At 38.9% G+C, this 25,137-nt stretch overlaps 1 protein-coding gene across 1 annotated transcript in view; it reads right to left on the minus strand.

The window, feature by feature from the left end:
• LOC140729829 (uncharacterized) overlaps positions 1-25,137 on the minus strand; it is a 239,444-nt gene that overhangs the window by 127,606 nt on the left and 86,701 nt on the right. Inside the window, exons 31-45 of the mRNA XM_073050042.1 lie at positions 23,515-23,721; positions 22,012-22,221; positions 20,492-20,701; positions 16,815-17,060; positions 15,299-15,508; positions 13,825-14,034; positions 12,201-12,410; positions 11,031-11,276; positions 9,275-9,484; positions 7,801-8,010; positions 6,631-6,876; positions 4,878-5,087; positions 3,404-3,613; positions 1,780-1,989; positions 610-855 (exon numbers count right to left, since the gene is read on the minus strand). Of these exons, the coding sequence (XP_072906143.1) occupies positions 610-855; positions 1,780-1,989; positions 3,404-3,613; positions 4,878-5,087; positions 6,631-6,876; positions 7,801-8,010; positions 9,275-9,484; positions 11,031-11,276; positions 12,201-12,410; positions 13,825-14,034; positions 15,299-15,508; positions 16,815-17,060; positions 20,492-20,701; positions 22,012-22,221; positions 23,515-23,721 (3,291 nt within the window). The remainder of the gene's footprint in view (positions 1-609; positions 856-1,779; positions 1,990-3,403; positions 3,614-4,877; positions 5,088-6,630; positions 6,877-7,800; positions 8,011-9,274; positions 9,485-11,030; positions 11,277-12,200; positions 12,411-13,824; positions 14,035-15,298; positions 15,509-16,814; positions 17,061-20,491; positions 20,702-22,011; positions 22,222-23,514; positions 23,722-25,137) is intronic.

Below are 25,137 nucleotides of genomic sequence, written 5' to 3' on the forward strand. Positions count from 1 at the left end.
TCCGGTACGAGCCACAAACAGTGAGGAAATGGAAGAAAATTGAGTTGTGCATGCTGTGGTTCTGTGGTGAACTACATATACCTGTCTGGACATGCCCCCTGCTGACTGCTCCTGTGGCACCTCCCATTGACCGTGGCTCCTCCCACAGACCCCGGGATAAAGGCGATTGAGGCCTGAGCCCAGCCTTCAGTCTCCAGGATGTCGTATGGTGGTCAACTACTGCTTGTTCTTTCTTCCAGTCAATAAAAGCCGATATCTCGCCTTCACGTCTCAGAGAGAGTTATTGATGGTGCATCAGGTTCCAGGTTAATTAAATTTAGAACTTTGTTTAACTAATTTTTCAATTCATCTGTGTTCAAAATAACTATGCCTGTGCCTTATGTTTGTATTTGAACTATTAATTAATACGATCAGACCCCTTCAATCACATCGTCAAAAAGGTAATGAATTAATTTTCACTGCGATTCAATTTTGTCAAAACTTCTGAATTTACCATCAACTTCACCATCTGATTTATTCTACCATCCAAACATTTTAACAGGAGACATTACTGACAACGCACTTCATGGAATTTGTTAGACACCGTGCCATGATGACGCATAATCTTACCAGGTGCCATTTTAAGTCCATCTGCATTACAGCTACAGGTTGTTGTTCCTGTTGCTTTTGGAGTTACAGTTACCACTGTAGATGTTGTGGGTTCTGGAGTGGTGGTTACGACTGTAGATGTTGTGGGTTCTGCAGTGGGGGTCGTGCTTTCGCATCTTCCGGTATACTTCATAATTTCACAATCCAAACTACAGAAAGTGAAGTTGCAGAGGCCTGATTTCCCTGCAGACGTCACAATCGCCTGACCTGGAGGCAAAGTAAAGAACAAAGTGACAGTCAATGCCTGGCAATGGGAAATCAAGCTACATGGTTAAGTGAAGTATCTTTCAAACATCACGTGAAATCTGACATTTCACCCACAGTAACTTTTCTACCCTAGAAAAGGTGGGTTCAAATTGAAGCAAATGTACTGTGGTACTGCATCCAATTGTGTCAAACAGCTTTTAAAGGAAGTAAAGGCTGCGCAGAGTTAGTACAGAGGCTTTACCATGGAGCTGACTTGACCATTGACACGTACTAGGAGAAGTAATTGTCTAAACCTGTGATGTTTTATCAGGTGTCTAAGAGGAAGAGGACTGAGTTGATTGAAGGCTATTATGTTGAGAAAGTCACAGACAGAGAATACAGTGGATACCTTCTCTATAATTTCCAAATCTCTCAGAGCAGAGGTCAGGCATTTCAGGTGAGTGTGTATCCTTTCAAAGGAGTTGTACAGTGTGAGGGCATGTACAGGCAGAGTGTGGTGGTCTCTTATTCAGATTCAAGATGGTAGATGTGAGAAATAGACGTGGTACGAAGAATTTGAGACCAGCAAGGACATGGAAAAAATGAAAGAATGTGACATTGTGCACACTGAGATACGATATAGCTAGGATGGTCACCGATTAAACTTGTTTGGACCATCACTGATATCGAAAACATCTCTCCATATTGCAAACACTTCTTCATTCTTTCTTTTAATGAATACTGGGGATACTTAATGCACATTATTGTAAAATATTCAGGTAAGTCACCACTATGATTCAAAGACATTAAAATGCTGGATTGGACCATCATCTGCGCAATCTCATTCATCGTGCATTTCAAGCAATCATTGAAAGGAAAAATGATCGCTGTTAAATCATTTCATTAATTTGAGTGTCACAGCGCAATTGTTACAAATAATCTCACCAGGTGCCATTTTCCGTCCATCTGCGTGACAGCTACAAGTTGTTGTTCCTGTTGTTTTTGGTGTTACAGTTACTACTGTAGATGGTGTCGGTTCTGGAGTGGTGGTTGTACTTTCACATATTCCTGTATACTTCATAAGTTTACAATCCACAGTACAGAGAGTGAAGTTGCAGAGGCCTGATTTCCCTGCAGACGTCACAATCGCCTGACCTGGAGGCAAAGTAAAGAAAATCTCTCTGTCTTAATCTGAATGCAATATAACATTAAAAACAAAATGTCCTGTATTGACAAAGCAGTTTCATTCATTGGAAACGTTAGAAAATGGTTTTGGAGCAGTGAATATCATCTCACAAAGAATTAGCCACACTAGGAGCTTCTGTAGATGGAGTGCAATTTTATGATATCAGTCAAATATCTCAGTGTACAGTCTATATTCAGATGGCGGAAGTCACAACAAGGCAAAGATATTCGTTTGATTGTGTGTTGTTGTGTAAGATACTGACTATACTAATTTCTGAGGAGTATTTCGTTTAGGAGCAAAGAGTTTATTTTAATAACAATGCACACAAAATGCTGGTGGAACACAGCAGGCTAGGCAGCATCTATAGGGAGAAGCGCAGTCGACGTTTTGGGCCAAGACCCTTTGTCAGGACTCAGTTTATTTTAATGTTTACGTGCTGTGTTTAATGACATGTTAGAGGTGGCAAGTAATACAATCAATATTACTTGTGTTGGCAGCACATTGTGGTGCCATGTCACTGTTGAACAGAACATGAAATCTGCCATCTTATCCAGAGCAATTTGAAGTCAGCAATTGGAATCATGTGTTCAAGATGAAGCAAGAGGTTTGAAGTCATGCATCCAATTCTGTTACCCACTGATAGAAAGAAACTGAAGGCAGGCAGGCACGAAAAGCAGGTTTATGACAGTGTTTTGTTGATTACGGACATGTTCCATCAGATGAATGTGTCTAAACATACGATGCATTTGTGTGGTGCCCTGGAAAATCTCGACGAGCTTTATGTGTCGTCTGAGAAGCTGAGGAGGGAGTTGATTCAAGAATACAACAGACAGAGTATACAGAGGACATCTGTTCTGCAAGTTCCAAAACTCTAAGAAAAGAATCAAGCATTTCAGGTGTGTGGGGATCTATTGAGACGAGCAGTATAGAGTGAGTGCATTTACTGAGAGAGTGTGGGCACTTGTTTTCACTTCCATGATGTCAGAGCAGTCAATGAAAATAGAGTTGTTTGAAAGGTTTTGAGACAAGCACTGAATATGCAGAAAATGGTACAATGTTGACTTGAGTGCACTGCGGTACGATATTGCTGCTGTTGATTTACTTGATTTGGACATCATCATGGCCCGAAACATCAATCCATGTTGCATACTCTTCTACGTTGCATTTTTAAATTTATTCCAGAATCTACTACACACACATAGCGGTAAAACAATAAAATAAAATTCCACTGGGATTAAATTATATTAAAGCTTAGGGATGGACCATCACCGTCACAAGTTTATTCATCCACTCATACAGAACAAATGGCAAAGGGAAATATTGCTGTTAAATCACTTCATACAATTGTGAGTGTCACTGCACAATTGTTACTAATAATCTTACCAGGTGCCATTTTCCGTCCATCTGCGTGACAGCGACAGGTTGTTGTTCCTGTTGTTTTTGGCGTTACAGTTACTACTGAGGATGTTGTAGGTTCTGGAGTGGTGGTCGTGCTTTCACATCTTCCGGAATACTTCATAATTTCACAATCCACAGTACAGAGAGTGAAATCGCAGAGGCCTGATTTCCCTGCAGATGACACAATCGCCTGACCTGGAAACAAAGTAGAGAGAATCAGTCTGGCTGACATTAAAAACAACATATTAGCATTAATAAAACAGCTTCATTGATCGGATATTTGGAAAATGTTTCTGGAGGTGTGAATATTATTTGAGGAACTACGGGTGACAGTAGGCGTTTAAGCAAATTGTAAGCCATTTTAATAAACCACATAACTATCTGTGTCCACAGTCTGATTGGAGATGGTGTAAGTCAGAATAAGGCAATGTGATTTGTGTGAGTGTGTGTAGTCGGGCAACGTACAGAATGTGTAGATTCCTCTGAACAATTTTGCACCATGGAATAGCATTTCCTTAAACGCCACACATTTGATCATTAACAAAATGGTGGAAAGCAGTGACAGCAACTGCCTGGTAATTGGAAATCAAGCTACATGGTTAAGTGAAGGTTCTTTCAAACATCACGTGAAATCTGACATTTCACCCATAGTAACTTTTCTACCCTAGAAAGTGTGGGTTAAAATTGAAGCAAATGTACTGATGTACTGCATCCAATTGTGTCAAACAGCTTTTAAAGAAATAAGGCTGTGCTCAGTTAGTACAGAGGCTTTACCACGGAGCTGACTTGACCATTGACAAGTACTTGGAGAAGAAATTGTCTAAACCTGAGATGTTTTATCAGGTGTCTAAGAGGAAGAGGACTGAGTTGATTGAAGGCTATTATGTTGAGAAAGTCACAGACAGAGAATACAGTGGATACCTTCTCTATAATTTCCAAATCTCTCAGAGCAGAGGTCAGGCATTTCAGGTGAGTGTGTATCCTTTCAAAGGAGTTGTACAGTGTGAGGGCATGTACAGGCAGAGTGTGGTGGTCTTTTATTCAGATTCAAGATGGTAGAAGTGAGAAATAGAAGTAGTACTAAGAATTCCAGACCAGCAAGGACATGGGGAAAATGCAAGAATGTGACGTTGTGCACACTGAGATACGATATTGCTAGGATGGTCACCAATTGAACTTGTTTGGACCATCACTGTTGACGAAAACATCTCTCCATATTGTAAACACTTCTTCATTCTTTCTTTTAATGAGTACTGGGGATAACTTAATGCACATTATTGTAAAATATTGAGTTAAGTCACCACTATGATTCAAAGACATTAAAATGCTGGATTGGACCATCATCTGCGCAATCTCATTCATCGTGCATTTCAAGCAATCATTAGAAGGAAAAATTATTGCTGTTAAATCACTTCATTGAATTTGTGTGTCACAGCGCAATTGTTACAAATAATCTCACCAGGTGCCATTTTCCGTCCATCTGCGTGACAGCTACAAGTTGTTGTTCCTGTTGTTTTTGGCGTTACAGTTACTACTATGGATGGTGTGGTTTCTGGAGTGGTGGTCGTACTTTCACATATTCCTGTATACTTCATAATTTTACAATCCACAGTACAGAGAGTGAAGTTGCAGAGGTCTGATTTCCCTGCAGACGTCACAATCGCCTGACCTGAAGGCAAAGTAAAGAAAATCTCTCTGTCTTAATCTGAATGCAATATAACATTAAAAACAAAATGTCCTGTATTGACAAAGCAGTTTCATTCAGTGGAAACGTTATAAAATGGTTTTGGAGCAGTGAATATCATCTCACAAAGAATTAGCCACACTAGGAGCTTCTGCAGATGGAGTGCAATTATATCGTACCACTCAACCATCTCAATGTACTGTCTGTATTGAGATGGTGGAAGACACAACCAGGCAAAGTTATTCATTTGATTGTGTGTTGTTGGGTGAGATAATGATTACATACATTTCTGAGAAATAATTTGCTCAATGGCAAAGCGTTTAATTTAATGCCTTAAGTGCTATCTTCAATGACAGGCCGCATGACACTGACAATCAATAGTCCTGGTATCGGTAACATGGTCTACATCGTGATGCCATGCCAATTTTGAAGCCAAAGTGAAATCTGCCATCTCATTCACAGCAATCTGAAGACAGCAATTGGATGCACGTCTACTTTTCGAAACAAGTGTATTTAAATAATGGATCCTAATCTGTTACCCATTTATTGAAAGAAAGCAAAAGCTGCTAAAGAATGCAAAGAAAGTCTGTGGCAGAGTTTTATCGATTATGGCCATGTACCATGAGAAGAACTTGGCTATAACTGTGTTGCATTTATCTGTAGCTGCTTCATTGGAAATATCAAAAGTTGAGTAGTGAGCTGATTCAAGACTACGATGTAAAGTGTTTCATAGTCAGAGGATACACAGGATATCTTCTTTGCAACTTCCAAATCTCTAAGAACATGTATCAAGCATTGCAGGTGTGTGGGGATGCATTTGGAGGAGCTGTTTAGGGTGCGCAGCTACAACGAGAGTGTGGCACTTTTTTCACTTCCATGATGTTAGAGGTGTCAAATACAACAGAGGTGTTTCAAAGGATCCGGTACGAGCCGCAAACATTGAGGAAATGGAAGAAAATTGAGTTGTGCATGCTGTGGTTCTGTGGTGAACTACATATACCTGTCTGGACACGCCCCCTGCTGACTGCTCCTGTGGCCCCTCCCATTGACTGTGGCTCCTCCCACAAACCCCGGTATAAAGGCAATTGAGGCCTGAGCCCAGCCTTCAGTCTCCAGGATGTCGTATGGTGGTCAACTACTGCTTGTTCTTTCTTCCAGTCAATAAAAGCCGATTTCTCGCCTTCACGTCTCAGAGAGAGTTATTGATGGTGCATCAGGTTCCAGGTTAATTAAATTTAGAACTTTGTTTAACTAATTTTTCAATTCATCTGTGTTCAAAATAACTATGCCTGTGCCTTACGTTTGTATTTGAACTATTAATTAATACGATCAGACCCCTTCAATCACATCGTCAAAAAGGTAATGAATTAATTTTCACTGCGATTCAATTTTGTCAAAACTTCTGAATTTACCATCAACTTCACCATCTGATTTATTCTACCATCCAAACATTTTAACAGGAGACATTACTGACAACGCACTTCATGGAATGTGTTAGACACCGTGCCATGATGACGCATAATCTTACCAGGTGCCATTTTAAGTCCATCTGCATTACAGCTACAGGTTGTTGTTCCTGTTGCTTTTGGAGTTACAGTTACCACTGTAGATGTTGTGGGTTCTGGAGTGGTGGTTACGACTGTAGATGTTGTGGGTTCTGCAGTGGGGGTCGTACTTTCGCATCTTCCGGTATACTTCATAATTTCACAATCCAAACTACAGAAAGTGAAGTTGCAGAGGCCTGATTTCCCTGCAGACGTCACAATCGCCTGACCTGGAGGCAAAGTAAAGAACAAAGTGACAGTCAATGCCTGGCAATGGGAAATCAAGCTACATGGTTAAGTGAAGTATCTTTCAAACATCACGTGAAATCTGACATTTCACCCACAGTAACTTTTCTACCCTAGAAAAGGTGGGTTCAAATTGAAGCAAATGTACTGTGGTACTGCATCCAATTGTGTCAAACAGCTTTTAAAGGAAGTAAAGGCTGCGCAGAGTTAGTACAGAGGCTTTACCATGGAGCTGACTTGACCATTGACACGTACTAGGAGAAGTAATTGTCTAAACCTGTGATGTTTTATCAGGTGTCTAAGAGGAAGAGGACTGAGTTGATTGAAGGCTATTATGTTGAGAAAGTCACAGACAGAGAATACAGTGGATACCTTCTCTATAATTTCCAAATCTCTCAGAGCAGAGGTCAGGCATTTCAGGTGAGTGTGTATCCTTTCAAAGGAGCTGTACAGTGTGAGGGCATGTACAGGCAGAGTGTGGTGGTCTCTTATTCAGATTCAAGATGGTAGATGTGAGAAATAGACGTGGTACGAAGAATTCGAGACCAGCAAGGACATGGAGAAAATGAAAGAATTTGACATTGTGCACACTGAGATACGATATAGCTAGGATGGTCACCGATTAAACTTGTTTGGACCATCACTGATATCGAAAACATCTCTCCATATTGCAAACACTTCTTCATTCTTTCTTTTAATGAATACTGGGGATACTTAATGCACATTATTGTAAAATATTCAGGTAAGTCACCACTATGATTCAAAGACATTAAAATGCTGGATTGGACCATCATCTGCGCAATCTCATTCATCGTGCATTTCAAGCAATCATTGAAAGGAAAAATTATCGCTATTAAATCATTTCATTAATTTGAGTGTCACAGCGCAATTGTTACAAATAATCTTACCAGGTGCCATTTTCCGTCCATCTGCGTGACAGCGACAGGTTGTTGTTCCTGTTGTTTTTGGCGTTACAGTTACTACTGAGGATGTTGTAGGTTCTGGAGTGGTGGTCGTGCTTTCACATCTTCCGGAATACTTCATAATTTCACAATCCACAGTACAGAGAGTGAAATCGCAGAGGCCTGATTTCCCTGCAGATGACACAATCGCCTGACCTGGAAACAAAGTAGAGAGAATCAGTCTGGCTGACATTAAAAACAACATATTAGCATTAATAAAACAGCTTCATTGATCGGAAATTTGGAAAATGTTTCTGAAGGTGTGAATATTATTTTAGGAACTACTGGTGACAGTAGGCGTTTAAGCAAATTGTAAGCCATTTTAATAAACCACATAACTATCTGTGTCCACAGTCTGATTGGAGATGGTGTAAGTCAGAATAAGGCAATGTGATTTGTGTGAGTGTCTGTAGTCGGGCAACGTACAGAATGTGCAGATTCCTCTGAACAATTTTGCACCATGGAACAGCATTTCCTTAAATGCCACACATTTGATCATTAACAAAATGGTGGAAAGCAGTGACAGCAAATGCCTGGTAATTGGAAATCAAGCTACATGGTTAAGTGAAGGTTCTTTCAAACATCACGTGAAATCTGACATTTAACCCACAGTAACTTTTCTACCCTAGAAAGTGTGGGTTAAAATTGAAGCAAATGTACTGATGTACTGCATCCAATTGTGTCAAACAGCTTTTAAAGAAATAAGGCTGTGCTGAGTTAGTACAGAGGCTTTACCACGGAGCTGACTTGACCATTGACACGTACTTGGAGAAGAAATTGTCTAAACCTGAGATGTTTTATCAGGTGTCTAAGAGGAAGAGGACTGAGTTGATTGAAGGCTATTATGTTGAGAAAGTCACCGACAGAGAATACAGTGGATACCTTCTATATAATTTCCAAATCTCTCAGAGCAGAGGTCAGGCATTTCAGGTGAGTGTGTATCCTTTCAAAGGAGTTGTACAGTGTGAGGGCATGTACAGGCAGAGTGTGGTGGTCTCTTATTCAGATTCAAGATGGTAGAAGTGAGAAATAGAAGTAGTACTAAGAATTCGAGACCAGCAAGGACATGGGGAAAATGCAAGAATGTGACGTTGTGCACACTGAGATACGATATTGCTAGGATGGTCACCAATTGAACTTGTTTGGACCATCACTGTTGACGAAAACATCTCTCCATATTGCAAACACTTCTTCATTCTTTCTTTTAATGAGTACTGGGGATAACTTAATGCACATTATTGTAAAATATTGAGTTAAGTCTCCACTATGATTCAATGACATTAAAATGCTGGATTGGACCATCATCTGCGCAATCTCATTCATCGTGCATTTCAAGCAATCATTAGAAGGAAAAATTATTGCTGTTAAATCACTTCATTGAATTTGTGTGTCACAGCGCAATTGTTACAAATAATCTCACCAGGTGCCATTTTCCGTCCATCTGCGTGACAGCTACAAGTTGTTGTTCCTGTTGTTTTTGGCGTTACAGTTACTACTATGGATGGTGTGGTTTCTGGAGTGGTGGTCGTACTTTCACATATTCCTGTATACTTCATAATTTTACAATCCACAGTACAGAGAGTGAAGTTGCAGAGGTCTGATTTCCCTGCAGACGTCACAATCGCCTGACCTGGAGGCAAAGTAAAGAAAATCTCTCTGTCTTAATCTGAATGCAATATAACATTAAAAACAAAATGTCCTGTATTGACAAAGCAGTTTCATTCAGTGGAAACGTTATAAAATGGTTTTGGAGCAGTGAATATCATCTCACAAAGAATTAGCCACACTAGGAGCTTCTGCAGATGGAGTGCAATTATATCGTACCACTCAACCATCTCAATGTACAGTCTGTATTGAGATGGTGGAAGACACAACCAGGCAAAGTTATTCATTTGATTGTGTGTTGTTGGGTGAGATAATGATTACATACATTTCTGAGAAATAATTTGCTCAATGGCAAAGCGTTTAATTTAATGCCTTAAGTGCTATCTTCAATGACAGGCCGCATGACACTGACAATCAATAGTCCTGGTATCGGTAACATGGTCTACATCGTGATGCCATGCCAATTTTGAAGCCAAAGTGAAATCTGCCATCTCATTCACAGCAATCTGAAGACAGCAATTGGATGCACGTCTACTTTTCGAAACAAGTGTATTTAAATAATGGATCCTAATCTGTTACCCATTTATTGAAAGAAAGCAAAAGCTGCTAAAGAATGCAAAGAAAGTCTGTGGCAGAGTTTTGTCGATTATGGCCATGTACCATGGGAAGATCTTGGCTATAACTGTGTTGCATTTATCTGTAGCTGCTTCATTGGAAATCTCAAAAGTTGAGTAGTGAGCTGATTCAAGACTACGATGTAAAGTGTTTCATAGTCAGAGGATACACAGGATATCTTCTTTGCAACTTCCAAATCTCTAAGAACATGAATCAAGCATTGCAGGTGTGTGGGGATGCATTTGGAGGAGCTGTTTAGGGTGCGCAGCTACAACGAGAGTGTGGCAGCCCGTTTTTCACTTCCATGATGTTAGAGGTGTCAAATACAACAGAGGTGTTTCAAAGGATCCGGTACGAGCCACAAACATTGAGGAAATGGAAGAAAATTGAGTTGTGCATGCTGTGGTTCTGTGGTGAACTACATATACCTGTCTGGACACGCCCCCTGCTGACTGTTCCTGTGGCCCCTCCCATTGACCGTGGCTCCTCCCACAAACCCCGGTATAAAGGCGATTGAGGCCTGAGCCCAGCCTTCAGTCTCCAGGATGTCGTATGGTGGTCAACTACTTCTTGTTCTTTCTTCCAGTCAATAAAAGCCGATATCTCACCTTCACGTCTCAGAGAGAGTTATTGATGGTGCATCAGGTTCCAGGTTAATTAAATTTAGAACTTTGTTTAACTAATTTTTCAATTCATCTGTGTTCAAAATAACTATGCCTGTGCCTTACGTTTGTATTTGAACTATTAATTAATACGATCAGACCCCTTCAATCACATCGTCAAAAAGGTAATGAATTAATTTTCACTGCGATTCAATTTTGTCAAAACTTCTGAATTTACCATCAACTTCACCATCTGATTTATTCTACCATCCAAACATTTTAACAGGAGACATTACTGACAACGCACTTCATGGAATTTGTTAGACACCGTGCCATGATGACGCATAATCTTACCAGGTGCCATTTTAAGTCCATCTGCATTACAGCTACAGGTTGTTGTTCCTGTTGCTTTTGGAGTTACAGTTACCACTGTAGATGTTGTGGGTTCTGGAGTGGTGGTTACGACTGTAGATGTTGTGGGTTCTGCAGTGGGGGTCGTACTTTCGCATCTTCCGGTATACTTCATAATTTCACAATCCAAACTACAGAAAGTGAAGTTGCAGAGGCCTGATTTCTCTGCAGACGTCACAATCGCCTGACCTGGAGGCAAAGTAAAGAACAAAGTGACAGTCAATGCCTGGCAATGGGAAATCAAGCTACATGGTTAAGTGAAGTATCTTTCAAACATCACGTGAAATCTGACATTTCACCCACAGTAACTTTTCTACCCTAGAAAAGGTGGGTTCAAATTGAAGCAAGTGTACTGTGGTACTGCATCCAATTGTGTCAAACAGCTTTTAAAGGAAGTAAAGGCTGCACAGAGTTAGTACAGAGGCTTTACCATGGAGCTGACTTGACCATTGACACGTACTAGGAGAAGTAATTGTCTAAACCTGTGATGTTTTATCAGGTGTCTAAGAGGAAGAGGACTGAGTTGATTGAAGGCTATTATGTTGAGAAAGTCACAGACAGAGAATACAGTGGATACCTTCTCTATAATTTCCAAATCTCTCAGAGCAGAGGTCAGGCATTTCAGGTGAGTGTGTATCCTTTCAAAGGAGTTGTACAGTGTGAGGGCATGTACAGGCAGAGGGTGGTGGTCTCTTATTCAGATTCAAGATGGTAGATGTGAGAAATAGACGTGGTACGAAGAATTCGAGACCAGCAAGGACATGGAGAAAATGAAAGAATGTGACATTGTGCACACTGAGATACGATATAGCTAGGATGGTCACCGATTAAACTTGTTTGGACCATCACTGATATCGAAAACATCTCTCCATATTGCAAACACTTCTTCATTCTTTCTTTTAATGAATACTGGGGATACTTAATGCACATTATTGTAAAATATTCAGGTAAGTCACCACTATGATTCAAAGACATTAAAATGCTGGATTGGACCATCATCTGCGCAATCTCATTCATCGTGCATTTCAAGCAATCATTGAAAGGAAAAATTATCGCTATTAAATCATTTCATTAATTTGAGTGTCACAGCGCAATTGTTACAAATAATCTCACCAGGTGCCATTTTCCGTCCATCTGCGTGACAGCTACAAGTTGTTGTTCCTGTTGTTTTTGGCGTTACAGTTACTACTGTAGATGGTGTCGGTTCTGGAGTGGTGGTTGTACTTTCACATATTCCTGTATACTTCATAAGTTTACAATCCACAGTACAGAGAGTGAAGTTGCAGAGGCCTGATTTCCCTGCAGACGTCACAATCGCCTGACCTGGAGGCAAAGTAAAGAAAATCTCTCTGTCTTAATCTGAGTGCAATATAACATTAAAAACAAAATGTCCTGTATTGACAAAGCAGTTTCATTCAGTGGAAACGTTAGAAAATGGTTTTGGAGCAGTGAATATCATCTCACAAAGAATTAGCCACACTAGGAGCTTCTGTAGATGGAGTGCAATTTTATGATATCAGTCAAATATCTCAGTGTACAGTCTATATTCAGATGGCGGAAGTCACAACAAGGCAAAGATATTTGTTTGATTGTGTGTTGTTGTGTAAGATACTGACTATACTCATTTCTGAGGAGTATTTCGTTCAGGAGCAAAGAGTTTATTTTAATAACAATGCACACAAAATGCTGGTGGAACACAGCAGGCTCGGCAGCATCTATAGGGAGAAGCGCAGTCGACGTTTCGGGCCAAGACCCTTTGTCAGGACTCAGTTTATTTTAATGTTTACGTGCTGTGTTTAATGACATGTTAGAGGTGGCAAGTAATACAATCAATATTACTTGTGTTGGCAGCACATTGTGGTGCCATGTCACTGTTGAACAGAACATGAAATCTGCCATCTTATCCAGAGCAATTTGAAGTCAGCAATTGGAATCATGTGTTCAAGATGAAGCAAGAGGTTTGAAGTCATGCATCCAATTCTGTTACCCACTGATAGAAAGAAACTGAAGGCAGGCAGGCACGAAAAGCAGGTTTATGACAGTGTTTTGTTGATTACGGACATGTTCCATCAGATGAATGTGTCTAAACATACGATGCATTTGTGTGGTGCCCTGGAAAATCTCGACGAGCTTTATGTGTCGTCTGAGAAGCTGAGGAGGGAGTTGATTCAAGAATACAACAGACAGAGTACACAGAGGACATCTGTTCTGCAAATTCCAAACCTCTAAGAAAAGAATCAAGCATCTCAGGTGTGTGGGGATCTATTGAGAGGAGCGGTATAGAGTGAGTGCATTTACTGAGAGAGTGTGGGGGCTTGTTTTCACTTCCATGATGTCAGAGCAGTCAAAGAAAATAGAGTTGTTTGAAAGGATTTGAGACAAGCACTGAATATGCAGAAAATGGTACAATGTTGACTTGAGTGCACTGCGGTACGATATTGCTGCTGTTGATTTACTTGATTTGGACATCATCATGGCCCGAAACATCAATCCATGTTGCATACTCTTCTACGTTGCATTTTTAAATTTATTCCAGAATCTACTACACACACATAGCGGTAAAACAATAAAATAAAATTCCACTGGGATTAAATTATATTAAAGCTTAGGGATGGACCATCACCGTCACAAGTTTATTCATCCACTCATACAGAACAAATGGTAAAGGGAAATATTGCTGTTAAATCACTTCATGCAATTGTGAGCGTCACTGCACAATTGTTACTAATAATCTTACCAGGTGCCATTTTCCGTCCATCTGCGTGACAGCGACAGGTTGTTGTTCCTGTTGTTTTTGGCGTTACAGTTACTACTGAGGATGTTGTAGGTTCTGGAGTGGTGGTCGTGCTTTCACATCTTCCGGAATACTTCATAATTTCACAATCCACAGTACAGAGAGTGAAATCGCAGAGGCCTGATTTCCCTGCAGATGACACAATCGCCTGACCTGGAAACAAAGCAGAGAGAATCAGTCTGGCTGACATTAAAAACAACATATTAGCATTACTAAAACAGCTTCATTGATCGGAAATTTGGAAAATGTTTCTGGAGGTGTGAATATTATTTTAGGAACTACTGGTGACAGTAGGCGTTTAAGCAAATTGTAAGCCATTTTAATAAACCACATAACTATCTGTGTCCACAGTCTGATTGGAGATGGTGTAAGTCAGAATAAGGCAATGTGATTTGTGTGAGTGTCTGTAGTCGGGCAACGTACAGAATGTGTAGATTCCTCTGAACAATTTTGCACCATGGAACAGCATTTCCTTAAACGCCACACATTTGATCATTAACAAAATGGTGGAAAGCAGTGACAGCAAATGCCTGGTAATTGGAAATCAAGCTACATGGTTAAGTGAAGGTTCTTTCAAACATCACGTGAAATCTGACATTTCACCCACAGTAACTTTTCTACCCTAGAAAGTGTGGGTTAAAATTGAAGCAAATGTACTGATGTACTGCATCCAATTGTGTCAAACAGCTTTTAAAGAAATAAGGCTGTGCTGAGTTAGTACAGAGGCTTTACCACGGAGCTGACTTGACCATTGACACGTACTTGGGGAAGAAATTGTCTAAACCTGAGATGTTTTATCAGGTGTCTAAGAGGAAGAGGACTGAGTTGATTGAAGGCTATTATGTTGAGAAAGTCACAGACAGAGAATACAGTGGATACCTTCTCTATAATTTCCAAATCTCTCAGAGCAGAGGTCAGGCATTTCAGGTGAGTGTGTATCCTTTCAAAGGAGTTGTATAGGGTGAGGGCATGTACAGGCAGAGTGTGGTGGTCTCTTATTCAGATTCAAGATGGTAGAAGTGACAAATAGAAGTAGTACGAAGAATTCGAGACCAGCAAGGACATGGAGAAAATGCAAGAATGTGACATTGTGCACACTGAGATATGATATTGCTAGGATGGTCACCAATTGAACTTGTTTGGACCATCACTGTTGATGAAAACATCTCTCCATATTGCAAACACTTCTTCATTCTTTCTTTTAATGAGTACTGAGGATAACTTAATGCACATTATTGTAAAATATTGAGTTAAGTCTCCACTATGATTCAATGACATTAAAATGCTGGATTGGACCAACATCTGCGCAATCTCATTCATCGTGCATTTCAAGCAATCATTAGAAGGAAAAATTATTGCTGTTAAATCACTTCATTGAATTTGTGTGTCACAGCGCAATTGTTACAAATAATCTCACCAGGTGCCATTTTCCGTCCATCTGCGTGACAGCTACAAGTTGTTGTTCCTGTTGTTTTTGGCGTTACAGTTACTACTATAGATGGTGTGGTTTCTGGAGTGGTGGTCGTACTTTCACATATTCCTGTATACTTCATAATTTTACAATCCACAGTACAGAGAGTGAAGTTGCAGAAGTCTGATTTCCCTGCAGAAGTCACAATCGCCTGACCTGGAGGCAAAGTAAAGAAAATCTCTCTGTCTTAATCTGAATGCAATATAACATTAAAAACAAAATGTCCTGTATTGCCAAAGCAGTTTCATTCAGTGGAAACATTAGAAAATGGTTTTGGAACAGTGAATATCATCTCACAAAGAATTAGCCACACTAGGAGCTTCTGCAGATGGCATGCAATTATATGGTATCACTCAACCATCTGAATGTACAGTCTGTATTCAGATGGTGGAAGACACAACCCGGCAAAGTTATTCATTTGATTGTGTGTGTTTGGTGAGATACTGATTACATACATTTCTGAGAAATAATTTGCTCAATGGCAAAGAGTTTAATTTAATGCCTTAAGTGCTATTTTCAATGACAGGCCGCATGACACTGACAATCAATAGTCCTGGTATCGGTAACATGGTCTACATCGTGATGCCATGCCAATTTTGAAGACAAAGTGAAATCTGCCATCTCATTCACAGCAATCTGAAGACAGAAATTGGACGCACCTCTACTTTTTGAAAGAAGTGTATTTAAGTAATGGATCCAAATCTGTTACCCATTTATTGAAAGAAACCAAAAGCTGGTAAAGATTGCAAAAAAAGTCTTTGGCAGAGTTTTGTCGATTATGGCCATGTACCATGAGAAGAACTTGGCTATAACTGTGTTGCATTTATCTGTAGCTGCTTCATTGGAAATCTCAAAGGTTGAGTATTGAGCTGATTCAAGACTACGATGTAAAGCGTTTCATAGTCAGAGGATAGACAGGATATCTTCTTTGCAACTTCCAAATCTTTAAGAACATGAATCAAGCATTGCAGGTGTATGGGGATGCATTTGGCGGAGCTGTTTAGGGTGCGCAGCTACAATGAGAGTGTGGCAGCCCGTTTTTCACTTCCATGATGTTAGAGGTGTCAAATACAACAGAGGTGTTTCAAAGTATCCGGTACGAACCACGAACATTGAGGAAATGGAAGAAAATTGAGTTGTGCATGCTGTGGTTCCAGATTAATTAAATTTAGAACTTTGTTTAACAAATTTTTCAATTCATCTGTGTTCAAAATAACTATGCCTGTGCCTTACGTTTGTATTTGAACTATTAATTAATATGATCAGACCCCTTCAATCACATCTTCAAAAAAGGTAATGAATTAATTTTCACTGCAATTCAATTTTGTCAAAACTTCTGAATTTACCAACAACTTCACCATCTGATTTATTCTACCATCCAAACATTTTAACTGGAGACATTACTGACAACGCACTTCATGGAATTTGTTAGACACCGTGCCATGATGACGCATAATCTTACCAGGTGCCATTTTAAGTCCATCTGCACTACAGCTACAGCTTGTTGTTCCTGTTGCTTTTGGAGTTACAGTTACCACTGTAGATGTTGTGGGTTCTGGAGTGGTGGTTACTACTGTAGATGTTGTGGGTTCTGGAGTGGAGGTCGTACTTTCGCATCTTCCGGTATACTTCATAATTTCACAATCCAAACTACAGAAAGTGAAGTTGCAGAGGCCTGATTTCCCTGCAGACGTCACAATCGCCTGACCTGGAGAGAAATTAAAGAGGATCATTAAAGAAATTAAAGAGATGCAGATGCTGGAAATTCAATCAACAACAGACAGAAAATGCTGGTGGAACACAGCAGGCCAGGCAGCATCTATAGGGAGAAGCGCTGTTGACCTATATAGAGATACCCATCAGGACTGTCCCTTCAGCCCTTTATTATTTAATTTGGCTTTAGAACCACTTGCTATTCTGTGCAGGGTATTAGGAGAGGGGATAAATTACATAAAGTTTGTTATACGCAGATGATTTATTAGTTTACATTTCAAATCCTAAGAAATCTATTCCTTCTATGTTATCTGTATTTATGGAATTTGGTACTTTTTCTGGATATAAACTTAATTTACATAAAAGTGAATTATTTCCTGTTAATAATTATTTTGATTATTATGATCAAATACCTTTTAATATTGCCAAAAACCATTTTACTTACCTTGGTATCAAAATTACAAGATATTTTAAAGACCTATATAGGTATAATTTTTTCCCTTTAGTTGAATATACTCAACAGGCGCTTTCCAAATGTCACCTATGTCGATGTCATTGATAGGTCGAATAAATGCTATAAAAATGTTTATTCTACCGAAATTTTTATATATATTTCAAGCAGTTCCCTCTTTTGTTCCAAAAACTTTTTTAGATAAAATAGACTCTCTGATTTTGTCTTATGTTTAGAATAATAAAAGCTCTAGTGTGAATAAACTTTTATTGCAAAAATCAAAAATGATGGAGGGCTGGCTTTACCAAACTTTAGATTTTATTATTGGGCAATTAATATTCGCTATATTACTTTTTGGATTTATGATATAGATGACCAAGATCGCCCTTCATGGTTACAGCTGGAGGAATATTCAATAGTGGGGTTTTCATTAGCTTCTTTATTAGGAGCTCCTCTTCCCTTTTTGTTCTCCAGAATAGGTAAACAAGCTCTTAACCCTATTGTTAAACATACTTTAAAAATTTGGTCTCAATTTTGTAGATTTTTTGACTTAAATTATTTTTTACTTTCTAGTAAATTTATTCTAATTTCTTTTTTAAACCATCAACTTTGGATAAGGCTTTTCTAACATGGAAAATTAAGGGAATAAAAACTTTTTTAGATTTGTTTTTACAAGACTGTTTGATGTCTTTTTCACAGTTAATGGATAAATATGATATCTCTAATACACATTTTTTCAGGTATTTACAGGTTAGGAATTTCTTACATGATTTTTTACCAAATTACCCTTTGGTTTGCTCTTTAAATTTGGCTTATGTTATTTTTCAGTTTAAACCTTTTCAAAAATGCTCAATAGCTATCATTTATAAACAGTTAATGAATGCTCACACATCGCCTAATGATAGGGCTCAACGCTCCTTGGAAGTAGAACTTCAACATTCACTTTCAGATAACCAATGGAGTAAAATTTATTATTTAGTTAATAATTCATCTATCTGCGCACGCCTTATTTTAATTCAGTTTAAGATAGTACATAGGGCCCATATGTCCAAAGATAAATTGGCGCATATTTTTCCTATTATATGCCCTATTTGTGATAGATGTAACGCAGAGGTGGCTACTCTAACCCATATGTTTTGGTCATGTGTAAGTTTAAATAATTTTTGGAGGGATGTGTTTGGAATATTATCTAAAGTTATAGACATGGATGTTCAACCTAATCCACTTACAGCAATTTTTGGGATTTTTCCAGAGGAAGCAAGCAAAGTGTCTGTTTCCGCCAAACATGTGATAGCTTTTTCAACTTTACTGGTTAGGAGAGCTATTTTGCTACACTGGAAAGAATCTAATTCACCCAACTGTTTTCTATTGGCTCTCTTCCATCATGTCATGTTTAAGTTTGGAGAAAATTAGAAGCCGGACATTTGATATATTCTTTGATTTTGAACAAGTCTGGCGACCCTTTATTCAATATTTTCACATGATTTAATTTATCTTTATTTATTTTTCTTTATTCTCTTTGGAGAATATCCTTGTCCATGAAGGTTCGGAGATGACTGGAAGGATGTGTTTTTTTTCTCTCTCTCTTTTTTTTTAAGTTTGTCCTCATTTGGACTGCCCAATCTTTCTTTTTCTTTCTTTTTTTTCTTTCTCTTTTTTTTGTTTCAGTTTAGTTATTGGGGTTTTTCTTCCTCTATCAATAAAATTTCCAATCTTTTTTTTAACAATTGCTATGAGGAGTTGTAATTTCTCTCTGACCATTGTATATATAACAGCATAATATATTACCTATTTGATTTTGATATTATATGCTTTTTGTTTTTACTATTGCTGTTTATATGTTTTTTATATTATCTACTTGTTAAACTCCTCTTTCGATTTGTATATTCTCTATTTGAAAGTCAATAAAAAAGATTGAAAAAATGAAATGAGACAGTGGAAGTCACAACGAGGCAAAGTTATTCATTTGCTTGTGTGTTGTTGGGTGAGATACTGATTACATACATTTCTGAGGATTGTTTTGCTCAATAGCAAAGAGTTTACTAAATGATGCAAGTCGTATATTCAATGGCAGGCCACCAAGCACTGACAATCAATTTTCCTGTTATTGGTAACACTGTCTGCATCATCATGTCATGTGATTGTTGAATGGAACATCAAATCTGTCATTTCATCCACAGTAATTTGAAGTCAGCAATTGTAATCCTGTTCATAGTGAAGCAAGAGTATTGAACTAATGCATCCAATTCTGTTATGCTCTGATAGAAAGAAACTGAAACTTGTGCAGGTGTGCAAAACAGGTTTATGAAAGAGTTTTGCTGATTACAGACAAGTTTCATGAGATGAATTTGGCTGAATCTGTGATGCATTTATCTGGTGCCCTAGAAAATATTGAAGTGCTTTATATCTTGTATCAGAAGCTGAGGTGGGAGCTGATTCAAGAGTGCAACAAACAGAGTATACACTGGATATCTGCATTTCAGGTGTGGTAATCTATTCAGAGGAGCGGTATAGAGTGAATGCATTTACTGAGAGAGTGTGTGGTCTGTTTTCACTTGCATGGTATCAGAGGTGGTAAATAAAATAGAGGTGTTTCAAAGGATTAAGAGACCAGCACTGAAAGTGTAAAAAATGTAACAATGTGGAGTGCAGCACACTGAGGTATGATATTGCTTCTGTTGATCACTAATTTAACTTGTTTGGGACATCATCATGGCCCAAAACATTAATCCACATTACATGTTCTTCTCCGTTACATTTTTAATGGATTCCTGAATCTACTTAACACACACAGCTGTAAAACAATGAAATAAATTTTGACTGTGTTTCAATTATATTAAACGTTTCGATTGGAGCATCACCTTTACAAGTTTATTCATTGTCTAATTCAAAACAAATGTCAAAGGGAAAAATTACTGTTAAATCACTTTATGCAATTGTGAGTGTCACAGCACAATTGTTACTAATAATCTTACCAGCTGGCATTTTTCGTCCATCTGCGTAACAGCTACAGGTTGTTGTTCCTGTTGTTTTTGGCGTTACAGTTACTACTGAAGATGTTGTGGGTTCTGGAGTGGTGGTCGTACTTTCACATCTTCCGGAATACTTCATAATTTTACAATCCACAGTACAGAGAGTGAAGTTGCAGAGGCCTGATTTCCCTGCAGATGTCACAATTGCCTGACCTGGAGACAAAGTCAAGAGGATCATTCTGTTTATTTTGTATTTATAAAGAAAAACCATGCACTGATAAAACAGATTCATTCAGTGGAAATGATGAAAATGGTTCTGGAGGCATGAATATTATTTCACAAATGATTTGCCACACCTTGAGTTTCTGGACAAAGCTTCTGCAGATGGAATGCAATTATATGGTACCACTCAACTATCTCAGTGTACAGTCTGTATTGAGATGGTCGAAGTCACAATGAGGCAAAGTTATACTTTAGAATGTGTGTTGTTGAGTGAGATACTGATTACACACACTTCTGAGGAGTATTTTGCTGAACAGCAAAGAGTTTAATATCATGCTGCAAGTGCTATTTTCAATGACAGACTGCAATACACTGACAATCAATACTTCTAGTATTGGTAACTCTGTCTACATCATGATGTCATACCAATTTTAAACAGAACACGAAATCTGCCATCTCGTCCATAGCAATTTGATGTCAGCAGTTGGAAAGATGTGCTCTTGTTGAAGCAAGTCTATGGAAATAATGGATCCAATTCTGATACCCACTTATTGAAAGAAACCGAAAGCTGGTAAAGAATGCAAAGGAAGTCTTTGGGAGAGATTTGTTGATTGTGGACACGTACCAAGAGAAGAATTTAGCTAAATCTGTGTTGCATTTATCTGTACCTTGGAAAATGTGCAATTGCTTCATCAGAACTCTCAGAATCTGAGGAGTGAACTGATTGAATACTATGCTGTAAAGAGTGCCTCAGAAAGAGGATACATTGGATATCTTCTTTGCAACTTCTAAATCTCCAAGAACATGAATCAAGTATTTAAGGAGTGTGGGGATCCATTCGGTGGAGCTGCATAGTGTGCGCAGGTACAACAAGAGTGTGGTGGGCCATTTTTTACCTCCATTATGTTAGAAGTGTCAAATGCAAAATAGGTGTGAGGAAATGTGTAGTGAACACTGAGAAAATGTAAGAATGTGGAGTTGTGCATGCTGAGGTTACATATTAATTAAATTTAGAAGTGTGTTTAACTTATTTTTCACTTCATTGGGATGCAAAATAACTATGCCTGTGCCATACGTTTGTATTCTAACAATTAATATATTGAGACCATTTAAATCACATCGTCAGAAAAGGTAATGAATTAATTTTCATTGCGATTCTATTTTGTCAAAGCTTTTGAATGTACCATCACCTTCCCCATCTGATTTATTCTACCATCCAAACATTTTAACAGGAGACATTACTGTCAATGCACTTCATGGAATTGTGAGTGTCACAGCACAATTGTTACTAATAATCTTACCAGGTGCCATTTTCCGTCCATCTGCATGACAGCTACAGGTTGTTGTTCCTGTTGTTTCTGGAGTTACAGTTACTACTGTAGATGGTGTGGGTTCTGGAGTGGTGGTCGTACTTTCACATCTTCCGGTATACTTCATAATTTGACAATCCACAGTACAGAGAGTGAAGTTGCAGAGGCCTGATTTCCCTGCAGACGTCACAATCGCCTGACCTGGAGGCAAAATAAAGAAAATCACTCTGTGTTTATCTCCATTCAATATAACATTAAAAAGAAAATATCCTGCACTGATAAAACAGCTTCATTCAGTGCATACTATGGAATATGGTGCTGGAGATGTGAATATCATTTCACAAATGATTAGCCTCATTGGGTGTGTCTGGAGAAAGCTTCTACAGATGGAGTGCAATTATATGGTACCTCTCAACTATCTCAGTGTACAGTCTGTATTGACAAAGGTCTTCATTTGATTATGTGTTCTTTGGTGGGATACTGATTACACAAATTTCTGAGGAGTATTTTGCTCAATAGCAAACAGTTGACTTTAATGCCGCAAGTTCTATATTTAATTACATGCTGCAAAGCACCTACAATCAATATTCCTGGTATGGGAACACTGTCTATGTCGTCATGTCATGTCAATGTTGAACAGAACATGAAATCTGCCATCTCATCCACAGCAGTTTGAAGTCAGCAATTGGAATCATGTGTTCAAGATGAAGGAAGGGAATCGAAGTAATGCCTCCAATTCTGTTACTCCCTGCTTTGCAATTGTGTAAAGCAGGTTTATGACAATGTTTTGTTGATTACGGATATGTTCCATGAGACGAATTTGGGTAATCCTACGTTGCATTTATCTGGTGTCGTGGCAAATCCTGAGGAGCTTTATATGTTGTCTGAGAAGCTGAGGAGGGAGTTAGTTCAAGGCTACTATGAATAGAGTGCAATAGAGAGAGTATACAGTAGACATTTTTTCAAGTTCCAATTCTCTAAGAAGACAATCAAGCATTACAGGTGTGTGGAGGTCTATTCAGAGGAGTGGTATAGAGTGAGTGCCATTACTGAGAGAGTGTAGGGTCTGTTTTCACTTACATGCTATTAGAGGTGGCAAATAAAATAGAGGTGATTCAAAGGATTCGAAACAAGCACTGAACGTGCAGAAAATGGAACAATGTGGAGTGGTGCGCACTAAGGGACGATATTGCTTCTGTTGATCACTGATTTAACTTGCTTGGGAATCACCATGGCCCACAATATCAATCCACATTGCATATTCATCTCTGTTACATTTTTAATGGATTCCTAAATCTATTTTACACACACAGCTGTAAAACAATGAAATAAATTTCCACTGTGATTCAATTATATTAAAGGTTTGGATTGGACCATCACCTTCACAAGTTTATTCATCGACTCATGCAGAACAAATGTCAAAGGGAAAAGCTGCTGTTAAATCACTTCATGGAACTGTGAGTGTCACAGCACAACTGTTACTAATAATCTTACCAGGTGCCATTTTTTGTCCATCTGCGTGACAGCTACAGGTTGTTCCTGTTGTTTTTGGAGTTACGGTTACTACTGTAGATGCTGTAGGTTCTGGAGTGGTGGTCGTACTCTCACATATTCCGGAATACTTCATAATTTCACAATCCACAGTACAGAGAGTGAAGTTGCAGAGGCCTGATTTCCCTGCAGATGTCACAGTCGCCTGACCTGGAGACAAAATAAAGAAAATCAGTCTGGGTGACATTAAAAACAATATACTCTGCATTAATTAAACAGCTTCATTGATGATTGATCCAGTCAGAACAAGGCATTGATGTTTGTGTGAGTGTGCACTGTCTGGCAAGGTACTGAATGTGCAGATTCCTGGGAAATATTTTGCTTAATGGAACAGCGTTTCCTTTAATTCCACACATTTGATCTTTAATAACATGATGGAAAGCAATGACAGTCAATGCCTGGTATTGGGAAATCAAGCTACATTGTTAAGTGAAGTTAATTTCAAACATCACATGGAATCTGGCATTGCACCCACAATAACTTTTCTACTATAGAAAGCATGGGTTCAAATTGAAGCAAATGTAATGAGGTATTGCATCCAATTGTGTCAAAATCTTTTGAAGAAAGTGAGAGCTGCGCAGACTTTGTATGGAAGACATTGTATCTGTCTTGACTATTGACATATACTAGGACAAGTACTTGTCTAAACCTGTGATGCTTTATCAGGTGTCTCAGAGGAAGAGGACTGAGTTGATTTAAGGCAAGTAGTGAAAGTCACAGACAGAGAATACAGTGGATACCTTCTCTATAAGTTCCAAATCTCTCAGAGCAGAGGTCAGGTATTTCAGGTGAGTGTGTATCCTTTCAAAGGAGTTGTATAGAGTGAGGGCATGTACAGGCAGAGTGTGGTAGTCTATTCACTTCTATGATGTTAGATGTGGCAAATAGAATGGAGGAGTTTTAAAGAATTCTAGACAAGTACAGAGAGAAACTGTAATAATGTGAAGTTGTGGATGCTGAGGTTCCATATTAATTTCATTTATAACTTTGTTTGACTCATCTGTGTGGTAGTGTAGTGGGTTACGCTTGTTACTCTCAATTACAGCTTCCACTGCTGGCTGGCAGTCTTGCGAAAAGGAGAGCTGAATGTGTAAGTCTCTCCCATAGTCCAGTATACAGCTTCTCCAATAGCAAGCCTCATGTAGTGCCTCCTCACTGGTGACACACAGAAACTGAACTCCTCCCGGACTCAGGCTGAACTGCAGAAGACGGGGAGGAGGTTTTGTCTCTGCACGAGTGGCAGGCAGGCCTACCAGGGTGTGGACATGCCTTGGTGCTCGTCAACCAGATCCCCAGCTATGGGTAAGCTGACTTGTGGGCAGCCTCGGGAAAAACGGAGGCTACGGGAGTAAACCCAGACAGCAAATCTGAAGTGGAGATCCAACGTGGCTGGAAGTCATTGAACATCCTTCTGGCAATTCCTACAGCCAATCTCTTTTTTCTATGATCTGTTAGGAGGAGTTGTGGTTTCTTGTTCCTATACAATAGCTTAATATTATATGACTTTGATAGTATATATCCCTTTGGTTGTTTGTACACTATTTGTATTTTGTGTTTGTTGTAACT

Source organism: Hemitrygon akajei, chromosome 6 (assembly GCF_048418815.1).
Source record: "Hemitrygon akajei chromosome 6, sHemAka1.3, whole genome shotgun sequence".
In the NCBI taxonomy this organism is placed as follows: domain Eukaryota; kingdom Metazoa; phylum Chordata; class Chondrichthyes; order Myliobatiformes; family Dasyatidae; genus Hemitrygon; species Hemitrygon akajei.